General features: G+C 41.3%; 1 protein-coding gene across 1 annotated transcript in view; it reads left to right on the top strand.

Annotated features, from left to right (window-relative positions):
• The window catches only part of oca2 (oculocutaneous albinism II), a 41,373-nt gene extending 18,825 nt beyond the window's left edge, over positions 1 to 22,548 (top strand). The window contains exons 14-23 of the mRNA XM_037115831.1: positions 1,302 to 1,434; positions 3,401 to 3,548; positions 4,530 to 4,587; positions 4,750 to 4,858; positions 8,810 to 8,937; positions 9,753 to 9,812; positions 10,615 to 10,719; positions 12,063 to 12,156; positions 13,640 to 13,733; positions 21,506 to 22,548. Of these exons, the coding sequence (XP_036971726.1) occupies positions 1,302 to 1,434; positions 3,401 to 3,548; positions 4,530 to 4,587; positions 4,750 to 4,858; positions 8,810 to 8,937; positions 9,753 to 9,812; positions 10,615 to 10,719; positions 12,063 to 12,156; positions 13,640 to 13,733; positions 21,506 to 21,593 (1,017 nt within the window). The 3' untranslated portion in view covers positions 21,594 to 22,548. The remainder of the gene's footprint in view (positions 1 to 1,301; positions 1,435 to 3,400; positions 3,549 to 4,529; positions 4,588 to 4,749; positions 4,859 to 8,809; positions 8,938 to 9,752; positions 9,813 to 10,614; positions 10,720 to 12,062; positions 12,157 to 13,639; positions 13,734 to 21,505) is intronic.
• Positions 22,549 to 23,577: the final 1,029 nt, after the last annotated feature.

The raw sequence follows: 23,577 nt of genomic DNA, 5'->3' as shown, positions 1-23,577 counted from the left end.
GGTTTGTCTGAGCAGCTATCCCAAAGCCCCGAGGCTGCCCAGAGGGTCACACTAGTCTTTGGGGAGGCGTCTCTTGAGGAGCTGCTTCACACTTGCCACGATATGCTTTACACTCAGACTTGATGAGATACTTAATATCTTTCAGTCTGTATGTGAGGATATGTTCGTCTTTGTCGTGTGCTGGTTTATCCTGCTGACTGTCTCGTCGTGTCACCCCTCCTCTGCTCCTTCATGTCGGGCTTTTTGCTACACCCTGAAATCGCAAAATCCTGTAGAGGTCACTGTTAACCAGTTTCATCACCATTCCTTTTTCAGAAATTGAGACAGTATAAATCATTCATATAGAGATTTTGTGTTTTATAGAAATGGTTTGTTATATAGATGTTGTCATGCATGGACACATTTCTGTGTCTGATAAAATGGTGTTCTTTGGGAAAGACTCTTCCATTTGCCTTTGCCCATTTCCTAATAATGCAGGAAGTAAGATGAACTTCATGCCAAACTAGAACTTGATGGACATGGAAAAACCATGAAAGTCAGCCCTGATGATGAAAGTGTGTGAATGTTGTGAAGTACTACAAGCATATGTGGGGGAAAAAACCCCAGTATAAAGCCTTTTGTGGCTCCGGAGGAAGCTGCATGTAATCTGATCAATTTCCTCGAGTGATGTCAATCCGTGGGTAAGTTGCATTGTGGGTAATGTAGATAACAACATGTTTTGTCCAGTCCACTGGTTGTGTTATGGACAGTTTTAAAAAACAAATTGATGGAGCCGAACCAGAGATACCACTTTTTTTTTTTCCACCCATTCGTTTGTCTTCCTCATAATCTGGTGCTGACATTACCCACAATGCAACCAGCCACGGAGTGACATCACTGGAGGTAATTCATTAGATTACAGTAAACTTCCTCCAGAGCCACTTAAGGCTCTGTACTACTTTTTTTTTCCCACATGCAGTGGCACTCCTCAAGATCTGTAAACATTTGGATGGATTTATCGGTGATTTATTGTTGGTAACCCTTTAATGACGCGCTTATCTCAGCCCGTTTTGTTTTGTGCTATAATCAACTTATTCATTTCCATTTGCTGCTCTGACATCCAAACTTGTATTGCCTAAAATGCCACTTGATAAAATACCTTTTGTATACATCTATCAAAGAACCTACTCTTTTACAAAGAGAGCTTTTACAGATATAAAACAGTTGAGCTGAATGTTATTCTCACTAGGTACTCTCTCAGATCATCACTGCATAAGCTTCTCTCACAAGTCTAAGACATTTTATTATAATTTGTCTTCCAGGGGATTGATTTTGCCAGTTTCACAGGCTACATGTTTCTCGGAATATGTCTGGTGCTCTTCACCTCGTTCCCCTTCCTGCGGATGCTCTACTGGAACAAAAAGCTCTACAACAAGGAGTCCATTGAAATAGTTGGTGAGTAAAGATTATTATTTTTTTTTTTATCAGCTCTTCTCCCGAACCATTTACTCTGCAGACAATGATTTTGAAAGTAATGAGTGATGACTTTCAGACGGGTTATCATGTTATTGGGCTGAAATGTAAATCGTAGGATTGCTCTGGATGACTCACAGCCTAAAATGAATTATGATGGCTTTGGGTTTATTATTATGAAGAACATCAGTGCACATACTACCTCCATATAGCTGCTCACCTTCTCAGGCGATGGAGTGACCTTATAGAAACTTAATTAACTCGGGATTATGGCCTCAGCGCTCTAACTCCCACACATGATCTTTGATGCACTCTGAATTGAAGATGTTTCCCACCTCTGTCTCAGGTGAGTTCCACAGTATTTTAAACTTTGACATTTTTATATTTTCTTCCCCAAACTGTCACCTACTAAGTCTCTTGGTTGCTGATGAAACACGGAAGCCACATGATTCCAACAAGCGTTTTACTTTTGTGTCTGACACCCTGGACCCAACAAACACTGTGAAGTTATTGATTCACTATCAGAAAAATGTTTTTAAGGAACCTGCACAGACAGCTCTGTAGATGTATGTATGTATGTAAGTTAACATATGAACTTTTAAACTGCAGGAACAAGAAGAGAACCAATTATCACTGGAAGAGACTAAATTTATAACAAGCTACTTTTAGGATTTAAAGCCCAGCTCTGGTCCTGAGTAAATGTGGTTAAAAATGAGTTTAATTAAAGCACTCATGATAATTAGTTCAGCATAATTTACTGAGGTGGAACACTTTAACCTGTTGCCTCTTTCAGCTGCTCATCTGATGACTCACCCATGTCAGGTTTAAACTGACTGGCAGTAAAGAAAAGACTTCCGTCACCTGAAAGCAGTCAGGACCTCATCTTGTTTTCAATTTTGTTTTTGTGCCTTTTGTATAAAATATTGAGCTCATCTGTAACACCACAGCTCTTTTATGCATTTCCCTTAACTCTCCATTAACAAAAGAAACAATTACTCGGCCATCCCTCAGGACATCACATTGTCCACAAGTAGAGCGAGATCATTTAATAAAAGTAGAAACCACAGGGTGTTTGGATAGTAACTGTGTCCTCCATCCTAAAAAAAAATGTACTCACTGCTGCTGTAGATCTTTGTGTGTGAGACCCTGGGGATGGAGATAATGGGCAAACTAATAAAAACAGAGATATTTGTGTGAAATTGTTTGCAATTCTTCCAGAAACACAGTCACCTCTTATCAGCGTTTACCCACAACGCTGCAGTTTCCCCCCTCTGAGAGAAGCTCGGCAGGGGATCATTAAAACACAGACCACCAGGCTCCCTAGTCGTCGCCACCGAGCTCCGTTTAAGGAGTGAGGAAGTCCGACTGTTAGGCGCTGTCACACTGAGCCGGAGGCAGACCGAAAGAAGCCGATCGCTGCCACTGCCGACTGTTCAGTACAGGCCTGATAGCCCATCTGTAAGCCCGACCCTGTGGAGTTTCCGTTTCTCCCGCCAACCTGACCCACTGAGGAGAGCTTGTGGCTAAATCAGCTCAGAAGCCCCGGCCACAACCCGCAGCTGTGAAGATTTGCTTACAGAAATGTATTTTCTTCTTCCTCTACCAGTTAGATCCTATTAAGGTCACCTAGCAACCTTCCTGAAAAAAGATGGCACCCACTGATATCTACACAGGCGTCCAGCTCCCTCAGGCTGCATCCCTGGCTGTTCCCGAGCCGGTCAATTTGCCCATCGCCTGGCTGCATTAGTCCCTCTATGGGGGCTCACAGTGTGTTGACCGAAAACATCTTTGTATCCTCTCAGCCAGCCTCCAACCAAATCCTGCACTATTATCACGCTACAAGCTGCTACTGAGCTCCGCTGCTGTAGTGACTGTGCCGGTCCGTGTTGTTTTACGTACACTAAACAGGCGATTCCTCTCTCCTGCCCTGTTTGTCCCGCTCTGACAGAACTCAAGCACGAGATCCTGGTTTGGAGGCAGACGGCCCAGCGCATCAACCCCGCAAGCCGAGAGGAGACGGCTGTGAAATGCCTCCTGATGCAAAAAGTCCTCAACCTGGAAAGTCTGCTCCGCAAGATGATGAAAACCTTCCAGAGGTTCAAAAGAAAAGCACTGAAAACACAACATACATCTGTCAACGCTAAGAATGCTTTTATCACTTTCCACAGAAAAACATGTGATGAGACATTATTATGGCATAATTTGTAAGAATGAGTGAGGAGACATTTATCGTTTCAGATAAATTTCAGATAATTTGGGTTGTTGTTCTGAGCACTTTATTTGCTTTTTTTGTTGAAAATCATTGAGGAAGGAAACACAAAGGAACACAATGAAGTCCAAAAATAGATCTTTTTTTTTTTTTTCCTCTCGACCAAGATGTTTTCCAGACGGACATAGCAATTATAGCAAATACAATCTCGAGGACTAGGAAAAACACAAGTATCATCCACAACACACACAACACACACATACACCCCTACGCAGCTATTAGAGAAACCATTTTCCATAATTTCACTAGTATTTTAAAGCTGTTAAAAGAGACCTATTATGCTTTTTCTATGTTTTCCTTCGCTTGAGTGTTTTATTTATGTTCTTTTGCATGTAGAAATGTTCAGAAGGTTTTAAAGGTCACAGAAGCTCTTCTCTCCCACAGAAAACACTGCTCCTCAAACACCTCGTCAGTAGTCCTGCCTTTAATTCTGTGGCTTTGTGACATCAGTTATTTATGCCTAGCTGCAAGTTTGGCACATACAAATTGATTTAGCACAGCTGCTCTGTTGTTGTTGTTTTTAGTAGGACTGGCTCATGCATGCGTGAGCTGACCAATCAGAGCAGACTGGGTATTTAGGGGGGTGGAGCTTAGAGAGACAGGAGCTAAAACAACAGAGGACGAAACCTGATGTGTTTTTTATAAACCTGTTCTAGTCGTGACCCAAAATAAAATCATGAACCTGAAAATGAGCATAATATGTCTCCTTTAAGAGAGTGATAAATCTCTGATTAAATGTTTATTGCGGTAAACAGACACACAGAAAAATGAAACTAATATGAGATTAAACTGTTTATGTTTTTGACAGACAAATTTCTCAAGAAGATAAGAACTGGGAGCAAAACATCCAAGAATTGCAAAAGAAGGTAGGCTTTCATACTTCACCTCAGACAGATTCCTCGCCCACTGTGACTGCAGCACATTGATGCTATCTCAGTAATGAAGTTGGCCTAGTCTGTGAAAGTTCACTTAAGACAACAAACGCCATCAGCCGCTTGATAAAAGAATATATTTCTTCTCTTCCACAGCACAGAATAACTGACAAGGTCCTCTTGGTGAAGTGTGTGTCCGTCCTTGCCGTGGTGATCTTCATGTTCTTTGTCAACTCCTTCGTTCCCAGCATTCATCTCGACCTGGGTGAGCGCAGCACCATCTCATTACTGCGCTGTTTTCAGAGGCCCCACCGGCTGGTCGTAGGTTCTGTCATGTAATTATGAAACACAGCTTCCGCCAGACTCACATTTGAAAAGAGCTGAAATAAGGGGCTGACTAGAAAATGCAACCGACAAATTACATGGATACTGAGCTGCATTTAGACCCGTCGCATTACATCTATTCATGCACCGCAATTTCAAACCTGTGGTGAAGAATAATGTTTTCTGGTAAAACTAAAGTCTGTTTTTCTTGGAAATGGTATTATGCGCGCCTACACACACACACACAGACACACACACACCATAAACAGTGTAAACATGACAAGATCATAAATAATTCGGGTAGAATACTAACCAGGAAGTAAGTGTTTTAAAATGGAGCCCCACCGTGACTGGAATTTGAAATGGATGTTTTTTATCATGATATTATAAACATAGATTTCATACATTAAACGCACAGTTTAGTGATGCAGCGATCCCTCAAAATGTGGTTATCGAACACTTGTAACAAAGATGTGTACATATGGAGGCAGGATATTATCTATTTACAGCACAAAAAATTCATGACGGCACAACTCAGTCAATAACAAACACATCTGTGATCTGTGACCAATATCTGATACATCTGCCGGGCTCTTGTTTTAAAATCTCTCAGCTTATTGTTTTGGTTTTCTGGCTGCAAGTTAATCTTTTAGGCTCAGTTGTTTTAGCTTTGTTTTGTTTTTTATGAAAAAGTTGGATTGCTACTTGTATTCATCAGATGAACAGAGACATAAGAACTTAAAATATTTTCTAAAGCGCTCCGTATTGGCAGTAATTAGGCAGCTTTTAGCTAACGAGTGCACCATTTCAACTTTAAAGAAAGATAATAATATGTAAGCATTGCTGCCCAAGGACCATAAAAAGTTGGTTATGGACCACTGTTGTTCGGTTTTAAGGTCAAAGGCCATGACCCTCGATAACATGTTTACAAAATGTGGTTGTAGAAACTAATCCAAGCAATTTCTAATGGTTCTAATGTGTGAATGATATCAGTGGTCCATCAGTATCCAGTGACAAATCCTATTAACAAGAAGCTTTCGTAGGTTTGCTGTTAGCATGAGACTGTCAGGTCATAAACATACTGCATTAAATACACCTGTATAGTTGTGATTGGTTGCTACCAGTCAGCTGATCAGCTGATGCAAACAAAGCTCTGAATCTGCTTGCTTGTATATTTCAGACATGTTAGTATATCAGGATGTGAGGGCTGAGGTTGAGGGTTACATCTTGTCTCGTCTGGCACTTCTGACTGTGATGTCTCTGACATGTGCTCGGTAAATGACCTTAACAGCATCTCATTAATGCCGGCGCTGTCCCTAAATGAAGATGGCTGTCCTCATACACACACTGTCATTGCTTCCCTCGCTGCCGAGGCCACTCAGTCACCAAACATGCTCAGTTAATTACAGGCGCTGCTCGGGTTACCTCTCAGTGACATTTATTAAATGGGAATGACCCCACAGCAGCGTGTTTTGTGTCCCCGTGGTGGGAAAGGCGTCTGTGCAAACACGGCTCTCATTAATGCATGCGGGTCACATTCAGGGTTTGACTATCATGGCGGGCACAGTCTATTCATCCACACGTGTTTTTAAAAATTGAGCCTCATTAAAATTTCATTATCTTCACACGGTAAGATTTAAATTCAGTCTAATCATTGTCTGGTCATTTGATCCCTCTAATGCGTCTGCGGTTATGTGAGTTACAGCTGCGGTTTAGATGAAACTTTATTGATCCCTCTGTGGCAGTCAGGAGATTGTAGAAAGAGGAGTAAAGAGTCTTTAGTCAAGCCTTTGGCAAAGCAAAAAACGATGCCTGAAACATCACAGTCATTTATCTAAACACACGCTAACAAATGTACAAGATGTTGAGTCACAGCACAAATCTCTTTATCTTTTGGCTTTGGCCTTGTGCTCATTTACTTTGCTGTGTTCCTCATGGAAAACTGTGATGAGACATTTTTCACAGCACATTTCCGCTCTCAAACACTCTTGTTTTGGGTATGACGGATGAGTCGATCAGAAACTGCTCCGACTCGCCTAAAAGCTCCTTTTAATTGGAGAGCTCTTTAGGTTTGTTATCTGCTGCTTGCTCTTGTAATGAAGCCTCGGAAAAACATCAACAGTGAGAGAATCAGAAGTGTCATATTCTTGTCTGTGTCTTTTGTAATAGCTCAATGAAAGAATCATTGAATCTTTGCAGTGGTCAGTGGATCACAGATATCTACAGTGGTGTTTCAAGTCTGTTGAGGACGCTGCAACCAGAGATTATCATAATTATGTTTGAATAATGAACAAGAAATGTAAAAAACCTTTTTTTTATTTCCAGTGTCACATAAGTAGAATTTTGGAATATAAAATACATTCAAACCAAATCAAAATTAATAACTACTACTACTTCAACATTGCCGTAGTGTAGAAAACACTAATTTTTAGGTTTAAGAGTATTTATAGTTGTCATTGCATAACGTGCCAATATGAGTGTCACTTTTCCTAACTGATTCTGAGGAACCCAAACATTTGTCTGGTTTGCTTGTCCTACCTCTCCTGCCTCTTGTTATGTGTTACAGCCAGCAAGATACTTCTGTATCTAATGTTTCATGTTGAAATATATTTCTGTCATTCATTATTTCAATGTTGTTGACAAAAGGATTCACAAGCTTCTGATGTAAAGATCCTATTCACCTAAAGAAGATCTCTAAAACATGTTTTTTTCTAGGTGACACATGCATCAGAATAAGTACATTTAAATAAAAGATCTTCTCTTTTTTTCATTTTGCTGTCATTGCCACACTAAAGCGACACTGTGACAGGTAGATTAGTTAGCTTAGGTATAAGAGTTGGCCTTGTGACATTTTATCCATAAGGACCTTCAACAGACATCATCTGTATGAGACAGAAATGTCACTTTTCCTCTAATAAAGATCAAGTGCAGAAATGTCTTCTAACCCTGTTGACCGACTGTTCGCATCGCTCCTCTGAACTCAGCGGACACATTTTGTCATATGTCAACTCACAGAGTTCCCTCAGAAAACTGTAAAACAGAGATGAGTTGTAGTTCTGTTTTTTTTGATTCAGGCAGTTTTCTTTTTTATCTTCTATAGGCATATTAAAGCAACATTATGTAGATATTGGTATTTTGATATTTTTTGAGATCTTTCAGTCTCAATAATCTTATCCTTCTCTTCCCTGTCTTCAATCTCTGCCACTCGTCTTTTTGTGTCCTTCTGTTGCTCTTCTTTCCACAGTAATTCTCATCAGTCGTGCAATTACTTCCCCAAGGGCCTCGGCCAAGGCAATTACTGCTGCTCACCTGTTTTAATCAAATTTTCTCCAAGTGGATGCACACTCTTCCCCTGTTTTCAAAACACTTGTCGGTGCCAAATATTGTCCTCTTGACTACAATGTGTTGAAACGACATTTTTAGTGCCAATGAACTCTTCACTGGAGACAGTACAAATGCTTTTTCTTTGATTCAAACAGGTCCTACTTCATTATATGGTCTATGGTTATCACATTACAGCAGATCAACAATGTTGAATTTTACATACATACATTTTTTTTAGCCAGTGCTGATCACAAACTTACGTATTGGGCAGCAAAGATTACAGAATATAAACACCTGTCAGAGCAGGTGGGTTACGCAGATCACAGCTGCAGTCAGGTTGATAAACAGGAGTGAAGATAAATTCACGTTTTTATCCCAGAAGTTAAAATTTAGCTCTGAGCTCTCCTCTGGTTGGTCAACAGCTAATCATCTCCCTGCACAACACTTGGCAAATGTCTTCTATAATTTCTTTTCTAAAGAGAGATCCCTCGTCTCAGCAGCAGTAGCACTTAAATATACATAGTTTAAAAGTCCTCTAAGTATCTCCATGTGTTTTGTTCTCTTTCAGGTTGGATTGCTATCCTTGGTGCACTTTGGCTCTTGGTTCTAGCCGACATCCAGGATTTTGAGATCATCTTGCACCGGGTGGAGTGGGCCACGTTACTGTTCTTTGCTGCCCTCTTCGTTTTGATGGAGGTATTTAATGAACAAATATAGTTTGTTTTGTTTTTTTAAATCACTGAAAGCCCATTTGTGTATGTTCCAGAGATTACAGCCCCCATTGTACCCGGGTAGGACACAAACGTCTTGCAGATGTCGGCCTGACAACTAAAAAGTGAAGCTGGAAAGATGTAGCATGGGGAGCGTTTGCTAATTGGGAAGATGGTGGCATCTGGACACCGTCTCGCCCGATTAGCAAACACTCCCAAATCTACGTCTTTCCAGCATTACTCGCTCCAATGTCTGCAAACCGTATGTATGCTATTGGGGTAAAATAGTGGAAGCCAAATATGCCAAACAACGACTTTTACTTGGATCTTCTATTTGGCCCACAAGGTAGTTATAACTGGGATAAATGTAGCTTCAGTTGGGCCCGTCTCTGACAATCATCTATACAAGCTACTGATTGAAAACAGGATGAGCTCTCAGATCTGTCGACAGTAAACTGGTCAGTCAGCTAACAATCTAAAAAGTAATCATCTGTTTCTTTTACCCATGAGACTCCCTGTGACAGGATGAAGTGAAAAACATAACGTCAGAGCAAAATCTGCTTTGTTGGTCCCTCTGCTGAGTCTTCTGTATAGACGTGTGTTAAAGGCATTTACAGTGTCAGAGACCAGTGCCCATAAGGAACAACCACCAGGGTCAATAACGATAACAAGAATAGATATGTGTTTGTCTACTTAATAAAAACCAAATTGCTTTTCTTCTCTAGGTTGAATCCCACCTACAAACGATTCTCTTCACATTTTTTTCCCCCCATATTAAATCTTCTTCTCTTCATTTTTCAGGCTTTAGCCCAGCTGCAGCTTATCGACTATATCGGAGAACAGACAGCGCTGCTTATAAAAGTGAGTTTTTCCCTTTTGATTCTCAGCCTAAAATTATCTCTCAGGGCTCCGTGACACTGGTATAATTGATAATTGGGCACAGGTGACATGATATTGCATTTCATGCATATCTGAATTCAATTATTGTGTTTACATCTGATTCCTGTCAGCAGCTGAAGGCGCCCGAGGTAATTTTCACCCATATTCTAGCCAGTGTGCATCATGCGAGCGAGCTGACTCTGAGCAGAGAATTGTACCAGTAATAGATACGTCAGCTTGTGTTTAGACTGCGGGCCTCTGTAAGTCTAATAATCACACGTGACAGGTGGTGTGCTGCTCATGGTTTCTGACCCGCTCAGCCTCCCCAAACAAAGGACGAGCTGCTGAAGAGGAATTGCGTGGCCTTTCTCTCCTGATACACGGAGAGGACAGGTGAAAGCAGCAGATATTGCCTCCTTTAACCTGGCCATGCATACCTAAGAGATAACTATCAAGAGGGTTCAGACGACATCACGCTTGTCACGTGGAGAACTGGCCTCAATGTGTGTGTGTGTGTGTGTGTGTGTGTGTGTGTGTGTGTGTGTACAGCAGAGCTTCCGAAATAAAACTCACCACCACCTGTGATCATGTGTCACATTCAAACAGCACCGTCCTCTCAGGCTTCTCCCTGATTAGAGGTTCAGTGTCAAAGTGTCAAGAAACGAACATAATTGGTGTGTTTGATTTAAATCAGTGATGGGCTGAGAAGGGGAGGGTGGGCGTGTGCATCTGAGTGGCAATGAAAGTAGCATTTATCTGTCGCTCTCATTATCTCCCCTCTCAGGCGGTGCCAGAGGACCAGCGCTTGGCTATAGCCATTATCTTGGTGATGTGGGTCTCGGCTCTGGCCTCGTCTCTCATTGACAACATTCCCTTCACTGCCACCATGGTAAGAGGCTTCGGCGTGATGCTTTAATTGCACACTTCAGTATATCCGTTGGAGGAAAAAACACACACAGAAATACACAGTTAAAATGAGCCACGTTCGTACGCAAAGTAGTAAAGAATGAGTCGCACATCTGTACAGTTCCAAAAAGGTGAAGTAACAGCTGTCATTTTTAAAGAAACCTGTTGCTGGCATCAAGTTCAACATAAGCAAATATCTACAAAAATGTCCACTGTCTGTTTTCACACAGCGTCCCAGAGTCACAGCTGTATTATCTGTATCTTCAAAAGCCAGCCAGGACTTTCAGTAATATTTTCAGACCAAAAATGTAGGATCATTGACTCATGCAAAGTTAAATGGTGTCTGTACTTTTACCTACAAAACGGTACTTCATCTGACTTCCCATATGATATAACTGTTATCTTTAAATATAGAGGGGTACAGAGAGATTCTCTCAGGCACTCATGAATTATGCAGCCACTTTCTGCCAGATCACCACTTCCATTGTCAGCTGTCTGTTTTGCTGAAAATTAATAGATTGTACAGAGATCAGTGTTTCAGAGCGGCGCCAGTGTGCTCAATTAAAATGACAGTGAGGAAAAAGGAGAAAAGATATTATCCCACTGACAGAATGAGATGTTGCTTTGCTGGAGTTAAACTGCCAGATTTTTGATTAGTCAACTGGTGTATCAGGGAGTTTTAGAAAATGTCCTTTGTCTCTGGTTGTTTTTCCATATTTTCAGGTTCCGTGCAAATTTGCTCTACCTGTAAAACAGGATTTCAAACTGCGTCAGTTTTCATTTCAGTGCACAGCTGATAACAAAAGAAGAAGATTGTCACAATAGACTGAAGCTGAGAGACCAGAACACTTTTTATGAATGAAACAATTTAGAGGCTCTTTTTAAAGCTGCAGTTAGCTTTATTTTATTATTAAAATAAGTATTAAATAGTGCAATATTCCACCAGTAATCACTGGTATAGAGTGTTTGGTCAGTAACGCATGTCTCTTATGAGAGTGATATGCCAACATTGTTAGGTTAGGTTATGCAATCAAGAACCAAATTAAATGTTCTTCACATGAAGAATTTAATGGTTAATTTGAAGACATGTATTCAGAGGAGAGGCTTGAATCTGGGGAAAGTCCTCAGAATATATTTAATCCATCATTGATGTATTTAGAGGTTGCTAATGTTGAAACATTTGGGAATTTGATGTTTTAGCCACCAGATTCTACCGCAACAATGTTAAAAACAGTATTTATATTTAATTGTGGCAGAAGGGTTGAGACAGCAGTCTGACAGCAGTGTTTATCATCAGTGATGTCCAATCCATCTCTCTGCTCACAGATTCCAGTTCTCATCAACCTGAGTCAGGATGCAGATGTGAACCTGCCAATCAAACCCCTCATCTTCGCCTTGGCCATGGGAGCCTGTCTTGGTGGTAAGCCTCTATTTCTATCCTCGTCGTGTAATCAAGTATAAACAGAGTATGAGACTGCTAGGTTTGGGGCTTAAAACCCATCTACCTTACAGTCACTGGGGACTTCGTAGTTTATCCTTGTTGAAAGGTGTGGATCTTTATTGATGGCTCCTGCCAGAAGGAGACATCTCATGCTCCATGTGACAGCCACACTTTGTACAGCGGTGTCACTCCCCGGGGAGGTCAGGCTGTGCTTTTTTTGTGGGAGCAGCCCAAGGCCCGGTAAACTCGCCTCATTCAGGCTCTACCACACGCCAGCGGCCGGCCCGTCAGCACACTGTGGCTCTGTTGGGCTGGGAAGGACACAAAGGGAGAGAGACTTAGAGGGCTGTCATAGTGTTTCAGTTTAATCAACTGCACTGTGACAGGTCCACATCGATCGGCAGTATGATGTCGCTGCCGCCCAGCGCCATCCCCACACTGACACCCTTTGAGCTGTGAGCAGCACTGAAAGGCAGGATGGAAACACAGCCTGACTTTCAAAATGTTGCAACAGCAGATTAAAAAGTGGTAAAAACTTTCACCCGAATTAAGGCTGAGTGAAAAGTGAAAGATGATGACTATTATTACTTTAACAGTATGAGAATGTTAAATACTCAGCTGAATAAGCTCTGCATAACTGTCGTTTTTTATTTTACATTAAACTCAGACTGAGTTTGATTTCGTTTGATAATTTCTTCTTAAAATAACTACAAGGAACTGATTATGAAACCTATATGCCTCTATATCACCTACATAAGCACCAAAGACCATCGTCGTTATTTAGTCTGAGCTGCCGATTGTCTTACTCATGTCCAGAACAAGATGATCTCCATAGCATTCTCATAACTGGCACAACTGACCCTGTGTTGGGGGCCCTGATTATAGTTATTCTTAATTCCAGGAAGTGGGTCAGATTTAAATTTACCCAGGTTGAACATGTCTAAAACTAATTTTCATGGTGGACCTCTGAAGATGAATTTAGTCTGACAGCTTGAGGAAACGTAGCTGCTCTGTTGTCTGGTGTTACGGCACCGTCTCCATGAATCCTGCAAACAGCTTTTGTTTAAAGGCGTTATTGATAACATCCTGCCACTAAATGTGACATTCGATCTCCTCCCTTCCATTTCATTCGTGCCACAACGCCCCCATCGTCAGGTAACACGGATATCACGTAACCCAGCTGAGTTTTACTGTTGGAGCTGGAACAAACTTACACAGAGATAAACAAAACATTCATTTAAACTCACAACTATAAAAATGCCTTTATTCATCTAAAAATAGTAGTAAAAATGTTGTTTCTTTCGTTCACTTGCTTCCAAAACAAATGCACAGGTGAGCCAGATCAACATATTTGGACACTGAGTGGTTGTGCTCATATTGCCCACAAGAGCCACTGCTACGATGAAAAAACACAGAGAAGGGTCCTCGTCGCTGCTTTAACGTTGTTTTCCTGTCTGTTCAGGGAATGGCACATTGATAGGAGCATCGGCCAATGTTGTGTGCGCCGGCATCGCTGAACAGCACGGCTACGGCTTCTCGTTCATGGAGTTCTTCAGGTAAGCCCTCTTATCCTTTAACGCTACTGAACATAACAGATCAATAACGTTTTTAAAAATCTTGCTCCCCAAAGTTGCTTTCTTTATGGTTTGTCTCTTGAGGTAATCAGTCAGACTCGTGCATCACTGTGACTTCCTGTACCATAGGCTGTGCTGCCTAAAGGGCTACTTACATGTTAATGTCCATCATATGCTGCGAGATTGAGTTGCCTGAAAACATTTAGATAGAAGCCAAGAGTGTCATGAATCACATTCTGATCGGTCTGGTGGAATTCAGAGTCCTGGTTTTTTTTGGAGGGTTACCGCAGCAGGTGTAGTTTTACTGTCTGTAAAATAACTCCAGGAAAAACAACCTGGCAGACATGAATTAATGTCATCTGGTCTAGGCAGTGATTTCAGTTTGTGTCCTCTCCAGTGACGCTGTGAGGGCACTGAGAAATGTTTACAAAAGCGAGAATGGAGAAGCTGAAACTGTAGAGAAATGTGCTCCATAGTCTACAGAACAATGACTAATCAGGAGAAACAAAAAAAGCAACAAACATTCAGACATATGTGCTTCTGACTGAATTGATACTTAGTGAAACACTCATAGAGAGCTTGATTGGAGAACTCGTGTGGTTAAAATAAAATAAAAAAAAAAAAACAGTGAAAAGTGAAAAAAATGTCATTATATCTGAAGCAGGATGGTAAGTAGGCTGCCGCCAAAGTTGCCACCTGCTCACTAATATTTTTTTTTTACCCCAGTGACGTAACAGAGAGCCCCACTTTGCAATTATTCTCTCGTTGGAGTAGTGGAAGTGGTCAGTGATGTTGAAAGACGGATGAATGTGAGTCTGATTAGACTTAATGTGCAATCACTTGGAAATATCCCGTCATTAGATCCGTGGGACTACGAAGTTTTCTGTACGTAACGATGAAATGAGAGGCGAGAACATTCCATGTGGGATTTGTTTCTGTAATCTAAGAGATTACATTTAAACCTCATATGTCTGCAGGTGGGATTAACATGAAACACAGTCATTCTTTGTCTGTGGCTGGGCCAACCCTGTGTAGACTTTCATCACCTAATGTATTTCAAAGAATCACATGGTGCAGTTCTGCCTGCCTCTGTACGTTTACCTTTTCTGTGAGCTGCTTGCATTATTTATTTATTTATTTTTAGCCATGCTATCAGTGTGTTTTTATGGATGGTCCACACTTAAATATCTCAAAAAATATAAGATTAGATGCAAGACATGTGGTTCACACATTAATCCCCCCCTTCTTTGTAAAAGGCTTGATGGTCCCTAAACTTTTCTGTTAATTCGGATAAGCGACAAATCTTCCAGCTTCTCAAACTTGAGGATATCTTTCTATGACAGTTCAATAAGCCTCACATGGATGCGACCTTGGCCGTGCAGAAACTGTGATGGGAAAGTGTTACGGTTTGTTCAGACTTGATATACTGGTGAGATGGATTGACTGGTGTTGGAAAACTGTTGCCTCCTCATTTTCAGTGTCTTGTTTCCTTCTCAGCTGCCTTTTTAAAGTTTCAGCAAAAATGTGAAAATGTCCTCACGGTTAGCTCTGGTGCCGTATGCTGACAAGTTGTTACTGCACTGAAAAGATTCAGGGTTGTCCATCTGCATGAGGTTTCATTGAAATGGATAAGAACAGTTGCAGCCTGTCAGCTCCACTTCTCTCACACTGTGGCTGTGTTTACAGTTATTGGATAGAAGCATCGCTCTCGGGCTGAAGCACTGCCTGTAATTGGCTGTCTGTGGCAAGGGGTCACAGCTGTTCAGAGAGACAGGTAAGGGGGAGAGAAGTCTGTCTGTGACTCCAGGCAGCTGGGACTGACTAGTTGTGTCAGGTGGTTACATTCGGGGCCCAGATGAGTCCAGGGGGGATATTGATGCCTTTCTGATAGACCATCATAAAGGAAAATGAGCGGCCCTGAATAGCTCATCAGTTAGTTGGTATGGTCCCTGTTGCTTCCCTCATGCCTCCAGGCTCTGATCATCCTCCTCTTCTCAAACCATTAAGTCAGGGAGCTGGGAAAAAGCACAGACTATATATGTACTGTATGGTACAGCTGGGCAGGGTATGAGCCATTGTTAGTGGATGCAGGCTCAGTCTAAGAAAAGTAGCTACTGCAGTTAAGTGCCTTGATGGGCATATTCACCGTGATGTTTGATCAGTGATGGAAGAAGAAGAAGAGCATAATTCTGAGTATCATAATCAACTTCGGTTTTACAGCAACTTTCGCAACAAAAACGGTCTTCAGGGGAAAAAGCAAACTAAGGGACGACAACACATACGCAGTAACAGTCAGGTAAAATCCATCGAGGACACAGAATGAAACAAAATAAAATGACAGTATGATAAACAAAACATGAAGATATTGGAATTTAGGCTAACGTTAACAAAAGCCTCTCAAATGTTATTATCTAATATCTCAATCTGCAAAGCAACCAGTAGCAAAACATGTCAAATGTAGAGTTAAAAGTACAATATGTGAAGTTTCCAGGTGAGACAGAAAATAGGTTTCAACAAGAGAGTGCAAGCGAGAACAAAGCAGGGAATCGGCTAAATAAAATGTGATCTGATTGTTTCAGTATGGTCACATTCAAAAGCAAAAATAATCACGTTCATTCTTCTGTACAGCTCTCTGGATTTAGTGTGAATGCAGCTGAGGTGCACGCTTCGTCCTGTCTGCTGTTTGCCTTCCTGCTCTGCCTGTGTGCGCTCGGCTCTGCCCTCAGTCAAACAGACACACAGACCTACAGCTCTTCATAAATCTACTGTATGGCAGATCACGAGCAGAGGAGAGAAATTCAAACCGTGATGTAACCTGGTTGCCACATTTTCAGTCTCAACCTTGCACTGTTGTTGGCTAGAGGAAATACAGGCGGGTCATAAATGATGTTTGAGAGGAGTTATTTCTGTTGTTTTTTTTAGGAGCCTTAGAGGACGAGGACGATTGAAAAATGAGTCTCAGTCTTTGATTTTGCCTTGGTGGAGCTCCTGGGCCACCGTTCGCTGTGCGCTGACCACCAAGCACAGTAAACAAACAGGCTCCAATTCAAATAACATTAAACACCGTGAGCTGAGTTTGACAGCTAGGGACCATTATTCAGTTTCTCCACACCTTCTGTGACCTCACTTTGTCGCACAACCTGACAGAATTATTAATCCAATTCATGCAGCTCTCTGCAGCTGCAAAGAAGACCAGTGCTGGGTACACTGGTCCCCTTGCACTAGACACTGCAGGTGTGCTGCCTTCATTTGAAAGTAAATAACATGCACCGTAACCAGGGTAAAAAGATTAACGACAAAAAAAGCCTTTATATTTTATGTAGTACCTGCACCTTGAGCTCTGCATTTTGAAAGGCATACCGCTCAGTGAATTGTCCAGGAAGCGGCACAGTCCTGTGTAATGTATACAGCCGCCACAGTCAGACAAGCGTGTTGGCTCAGGGTTTATCTAAAGAAAGTCTGTGAGATTGCATCAGGACTTTCAAAGAGTTTTCCATCATATGCAATTAAATCAACGTGTGTGTGACCACGAGGTACGATGGGAATTTCGAGACAAGGTGAACCTCGTTCCTCGTAATTTCATCTGGCCCCCGTCCCCTCATGCTGTGCCTGTGAAAGCAGAAAGAGATTCACTGGTGTGGAGGTGACCTCAGCTTGTCTGATTATGATAAGAATTTAGAGATTCCTCAGTCCATCCATCTTAAGTGGACATTCATTCCACAAAGATAATATCACAGTCGGCTCATGTTAATTGGTAATTTAAAGGCCCTCAAGGCATAAAACCATACTTCCAGTTTTATATGATGAGTAACTGGAATATAATTCAAATACCAAGACATTAAACTGGGAAAGGAACATAGATGAACAGCACAGTACTGAGTTGCCTGTATTCTCCTTTTACAGATCAATATACATGCCACTGAGCGTTTCAGAGCAATGATTCTTCAGCTTGAGGGTCAATGGTGTGGTTAAGTGGCTTGAAATTTTCCTTTTCAGTGGCACCACTTGGAATGAAGTTTTAAGAGTCTGTGTGCGGCGCAGCTTCTCACACGGCTGGACGACAATTTTTGGTTTTAAAAGTAGACGAGTCTCTTTTATTCTTTGGATTATTTTGATGGTAACCCTTTGATGGCACCTTGTTGTGATGGCAGTTAAATGTTATGCTGAGGAAACACCTGTTAATGTGCTTGTTGAGTGTTATTGCCTCGCTCTGTGGGAGCAGGGCCCAGATACGATCAAAGTGCAGGCTAACGTTTGCCACTCCGTCCTGCTCTACCGGATTCAGGACATTTTAACCTCCAGCAAGCCAAACTTGTCATCTGAGATAGCATTACATAATTAAGCCAAACACGTTGGTTAGTGTACATCCTGAAGACTTTTTATTATTGTGACATGATTGTAAGAGGAAAATATTGTTTGAATGATGTTGGTGTGATGGATCCACATCTACATGGCAATTAACATCCATGCTGTCTGTTTATTTTCATGTCTTCTACATGGATCATCCAAGATTAGCTTGATCTTGATTTTTTTTTGTGTCACTTTTATGTCAGTCTTTTAGCACGATACTATGTGCATAATCAAGACTGTGTCACAGGATTCTTGCTTGAGAACAAGTCATCTGGAGACAATGACTTCATTGAGCTTTTTAGCTAGCTGATAAAATCTGTCTCTGACAGCAGTTAGTAGCAGGTGTGTGAAGCTGAAGAAGAACATGAAGAAAGTGAAGTGGAAGTTTGAATTGAATCCAGTCATTCTCTATTCTGAAGTTTCGTGGGCCACAAAAATGTTACTGGATCTTCACAGAGGTTGGTGCACAAGTTTGTTAATAATGTCTTTTCAAGTCAGTTTGGGATCCTGAGACTTGGATAACTCTGGTGAGCTGTTAGGAGCATTTCCCTAATTTTTTCCCCATCATTTCGGTGTTTTACAATAAACACACACAATAAACTCACCTCATTTTTCGTGGACTGCAAAACTTAACGACTCTCCATCAGCATGGAGGTGTGTAGAGGAAGACTGAGATTTTGGCTTTACTGAACCTTTAATAGCAGCGAGTGAAGGTTCAAACAAAAGGTCTCTCTTGAAGATTACTGAGAGGTTACAGATGTGAAGTGGGGCAGATTTGTCACATTCATGTTGAGTTAGGGAAGTCGGTCAGGGTGGACTGAGTTGCAGTGATGACAGATTTAGTGGATTAGTAGAACAGGACATCATCGACATAGCAGCGGAGACGACTGCAATGATGAGCTCACCACAGGGGAGCATGTTGAGACTGCAGGAGGACCGGACCGTGGGAGAGGAATCAATATGTCACTGTTTCAAACAGCACAGCGTGATTTATTACTAGAATTACCAGAAATTGGAAATTTTGGAGTTAATTACAAATGGTGAGGTAACAATTGTTCCTGCCGGCTCATTTACCTGATGGACGGGACCGGCCTATTAAAACACAGGAAGTGAAAGGTCGAGTTCTTGGAGACAGATTGTAATCGACAGATCGTGGCATATTTAGCCGGCTGACACTTTTATTTCTACTATTCCTTTTTATTTTTATTAAACTTCTTTTTTTTGTGTGTGTGTGGGATTCCCCTCATTATTCAGCCACTTTTACCCTTTGATGTGTAAATAATGATGATAATCACCCTGACCTCTATAACTCGGTTCACTTGGCTACTCAGACAGTTTGACTCTGTTACAATTAAAATGCACCACCATGCTTTATTGAAATCATTATTAATGAGCTTAAGTGCATGACTAGCCTCATTAATCCTTAGTTCAAGTACTAATTTGACATTTCCGCATGCATATTAGATGGAAACTGCATAATTGTAGTCATCCGAATGAAGAAATAGTTGTAGCAATAAAGAGTAATACACTGGCACACGGTTATCAGACACACATATAGATTTACACATTTTATTTAAGGTCCTCTGCACTTCTTCCACCCAAAGACTCGATGTATTGCACATTCTGAAAGGTCATCTTAAAATAGGGCTTTGGAACGGCTTCTGATTCAGAGGACCTTTATATAAGAGAGAGCACACACTTCAGGCCAACAGCTCCTATTATCTGTAATGTGTGTGGAACAGCTTTTATTAAACTCTTCTGTTGTTTTGTTTTCCACTTCTGGTGTCGATATTTGTTATAATCCAACAGCGGATAACAGTGATTACTGGTTAACTAGGTCACAGCATTTAAAGCTGTTTTTTCTGTGAGATATGAAGTCTTCCAAACATCTAACTTTTCCCATCTGTCAGAAATCTCTCAAATGAGGAACTCATGCAATACAGCTTTAATTGGCCTCAGAGGGGATCTTTAATTAAAGTCCAAAATGTTACCACATTTAATGTCTGCAACTCTGACACCTTTGATCAGACCTGTGAGGAACTTGGGACACACAGTCCATTGGTCTGCTCTGTAATTTTGCCAATTATACAAACATTTTTGCATCTAAACATGGTGCTTATATTTATGTATGCCACCATCAGTGTGAGGTGTTTGCAGCGTGACTTTTGTTTTCTGCTTTTTTTAGTCCCGACTTATTCAGTGAGACCATCATCGACATTCACACTAGTGAGCAACATCTGCTCTAAATGACATTTTAACGATACGGCTGCTCTTAATTTTTCAGTGGGGGCGCTCTACTTTAATGATTTCTTTCATTAAATCGCTGTCCTGCAGAATACACACATATTTTTCTGTTCCCTTGTTTTCCTCTGAAGCTGATCTGTGTCAGAGGCCGGGGGCAAGCCATGTGTCCATATAGGACATGGTAGACATCCAAATGACAAACCATCTGCAGGAGTCAGCTGAGGACGCGTTGGGATTGTGTGATACTAGCTGAGGAACGAAACACTGCTGGGGAAACGGTCTGACATATGATCTGTTTAGTACAGTTTTACTTACAGCTACTTTTGTGGCACTTTGCCGTGAAGCCACCTACATTTCAGACATTGCAGTGAGAGAAGCTCTGGCTGGCCTGTCGCAGGTGCCCAGCTTTAGACTAGTCCATTAGTTGTGCGCACTTGAAGGCTTTTTAGACTCCTCCGTCGACCATGATGTGATTTAATTTGGCAAATAATATGCAGGCCCGAGTTAACGTCTCGCTGGGCCTGTCTCAGAGCTGCACATAGCGAGCAGGAAGGCAAAACCGTCACCTGCGGGCTGAGGTGTGCTCGAACCAGACACTGAATTTGTACCGGCTCCATCAGGGCTGTGCGGCTCCGACCGCCCTGTGAAAAGAGAGAGTTCTGCTGTGGGGTTCAGCAAAGTGTCGCACGTCAGAACAAGAATCAGCTTTGTTTGGCGAAAAAGGTTTTCAGCTATGAGTAATTTGACCGTCACACAAAGAAAAACAGTTGAAATGTATTAGTCAAAGTTTAAGTGGGAAATTATGAATGGGAAGACGTTATTAGAAAAGACAGTTTAGTTTAAGCATCTAATTAGAGAAATGAGGCATCGTCAAGGTGCAGCACGTGAACACACTTTCTCTGAAATGACCATTTATTTCCCACTCATCATAATTTGCCTCTCGTCTCTTGATGTCAGAGGAGAAAATTAGCTCTTGAAAAAGACAACATGGACACCTGTTTATAAATAAATGTCAGGTCTGCTGCTGCTGACAGATAATTGAGTCAACATCGAGGGCTGCTCCACTTGTTTGTTCTAGACTGTTCGCAGCATGAGTTACAGTAGGTACTTTGTCAGTGTGAAATAAATGTTAACAACATGAATGTGTTGGTTCCTTGCAGGTTAGGATTCCCCATGATGATAATGACGTGTATGATCGGCATGTGCTACCTGCTGGCCACCCACATCGGACTGGGCTGGAACATGTGATCCTGAGCTGCTGCGCGGAGCCAAAGAGACGAGCGTTCAGCTCTCTGTAATGTGAAACGTAATCCGACTGACCAGGTCAGATTACAGGCACTGTATGAAAACCCAGCAGCCATATTATGGAAAGAGGTATTCGACTAAAGTGCAGGGACCAGAGAAAAAAACAAAACAAACAAAAAACAGGAGCTTTGACCAAAACGTTGAACCCAACATCCGACAATCTGAGAATGACGCATTATTTCTTGGTTCACCCTGATGACTTTTAAAAGCTTTGTCAAAAACTTGAACCTTTTTGTCCTCAACAAAGAGTCAATCCAAGGGAAGGAAATGTGTCTTTACTGGAAACAAAAGTCTCATTCCATATCGCTGTAAATGGTGCTACTGTCTGAGTCTACGGTGTAAGTGGTGTATGTGTTTCTAACTATGTATCACACTAATTTGCTTTTAGACACACTTAGGACACTGATCAGCTGATTGTAGGAAAACATTTCACCCACGGTTTACCTACTCATGTTGATATGTTAAATGAACCACCCAGTGAAAGGGATTTTATAATGTCTAATAATATTTGTGTCAGCTGGCCAAATCTCAACGCCTCACGGATGAATTTGAAAAACAAAAACGGCATCAAATTAAATTTGAGAGAAATGATTAAATGAAACAAATGTAGATTTTTAACTTAACACTGTATACTATCTATTGTACTGTGTACACAATGATGACATGTAAACTCTGTGATTTTAGTGTGGTTAACCGTATTCAGTGTAGAAAATGTTTAATCGTGTAAATGCTCATGAGTGGACTGGACGACATGTTCTCAGCTCGTCCAGTTCAAACCATCACCTGTATTTATTGTACAGCCCGACAACTTATACGTCATTAACTTTAATGGTTTAGAACGTTCAGACAGAGATGATGAAACATGAACAATAAAAGTTGTGATGTTTCTTGTTTTCAATTGGCTCCCTCTGAGTTTTTAATTCTTTCTAGATACCATTAGATTAGATATCATTAACTAATGCTTTATTTATTATATTAACTTTGACACCATTGAAGGATATAATAAGTCCATGTAAGGAGGAAAATTCAGACATCTCCTCATGCTGATGGAAAGTTGGGGAAAGTTTTGATTCTAACCCACAAAACATCTGTGTTGCTTCTCAGGAAACAGCATTCTCCTACACAACAGCAGAACAACTGACGTAGATGAAGACCTGAAAAAGAAAACAACATAATGGCTCCATAATCCATAATGGCATAATCTGTGTCTCTGGAAGCCCAGAGATCCCAAATTGGTTAGAAAAGTCGTTATTTACACACTCAGCTGAGCTTCTGCATCCTCCTCAGATGGAATGCACGCTAACACTTTTAGCTCAGAAGCTACAGTGAAGATTTCAGCTTTAAAATGGTGTAAATAATTTCTTTTCATATTAGTTTGAGATGTTGATGCTTCTGGTGACTTGGAAAAACTTCACCCCATTTCCCATCAGCATGTGGGGTGAGTGGATGATGACTAACGTTTTGAGTGAACGTATCCTTTAATAAGAACCACTATTCGATTGCTAGGTTGGGGGAAAAAAAACCTCTCTAGTTTGAAACGCACACATCCGAATGTACATTTAACGTGGCTGTAGTGAGCTGAAGTCATGCTCGTACCGCTGGACCTCATGGAAAAGTACTTCAGAGGAAAATTATAGTTCATTTTTTTGATCTTTGAATTGTGCCATAAATCACATGCTGTTAATTTTTAAGATAATATTCATCAGGACGACACACGTCAGTGTCGGATGTGTGAACAAACAACTCTTCACTGCTTATGGTTTTGCTACATCAACTTATATGTCAGTATCACATCAAAGATAACATTCCTGCCGTTTCGGATCCTTTCAGAACCAACAGATCCACAGACGATGCCCTCTCCGCTGCCCTCCACTTAGAAGGTTGTGTACATTGAAAAGGGGACCAAGCACACATACCCTGCATTTTG

The sequence above is a fragment of the Acanthopagrus latus genome, chromosome 11, assembly GCF_904848185.1.
Source record: "Acanthopagrus latus isolate v.2019 chromosome 11, fAcaLat1.1, whole genome shotgun sequence".
NCBI lineage: Eukaryota > Metazoa > Chordata > Actinopteri > Spariformes > Sparidae > Acanthopagrus > Acanthopagrus latus.
The sequence above is the reverse complement of the archived record's forward strand: the minus strand, read 5'-3'. Positions and strand labels throughout refer to the sequence as shown.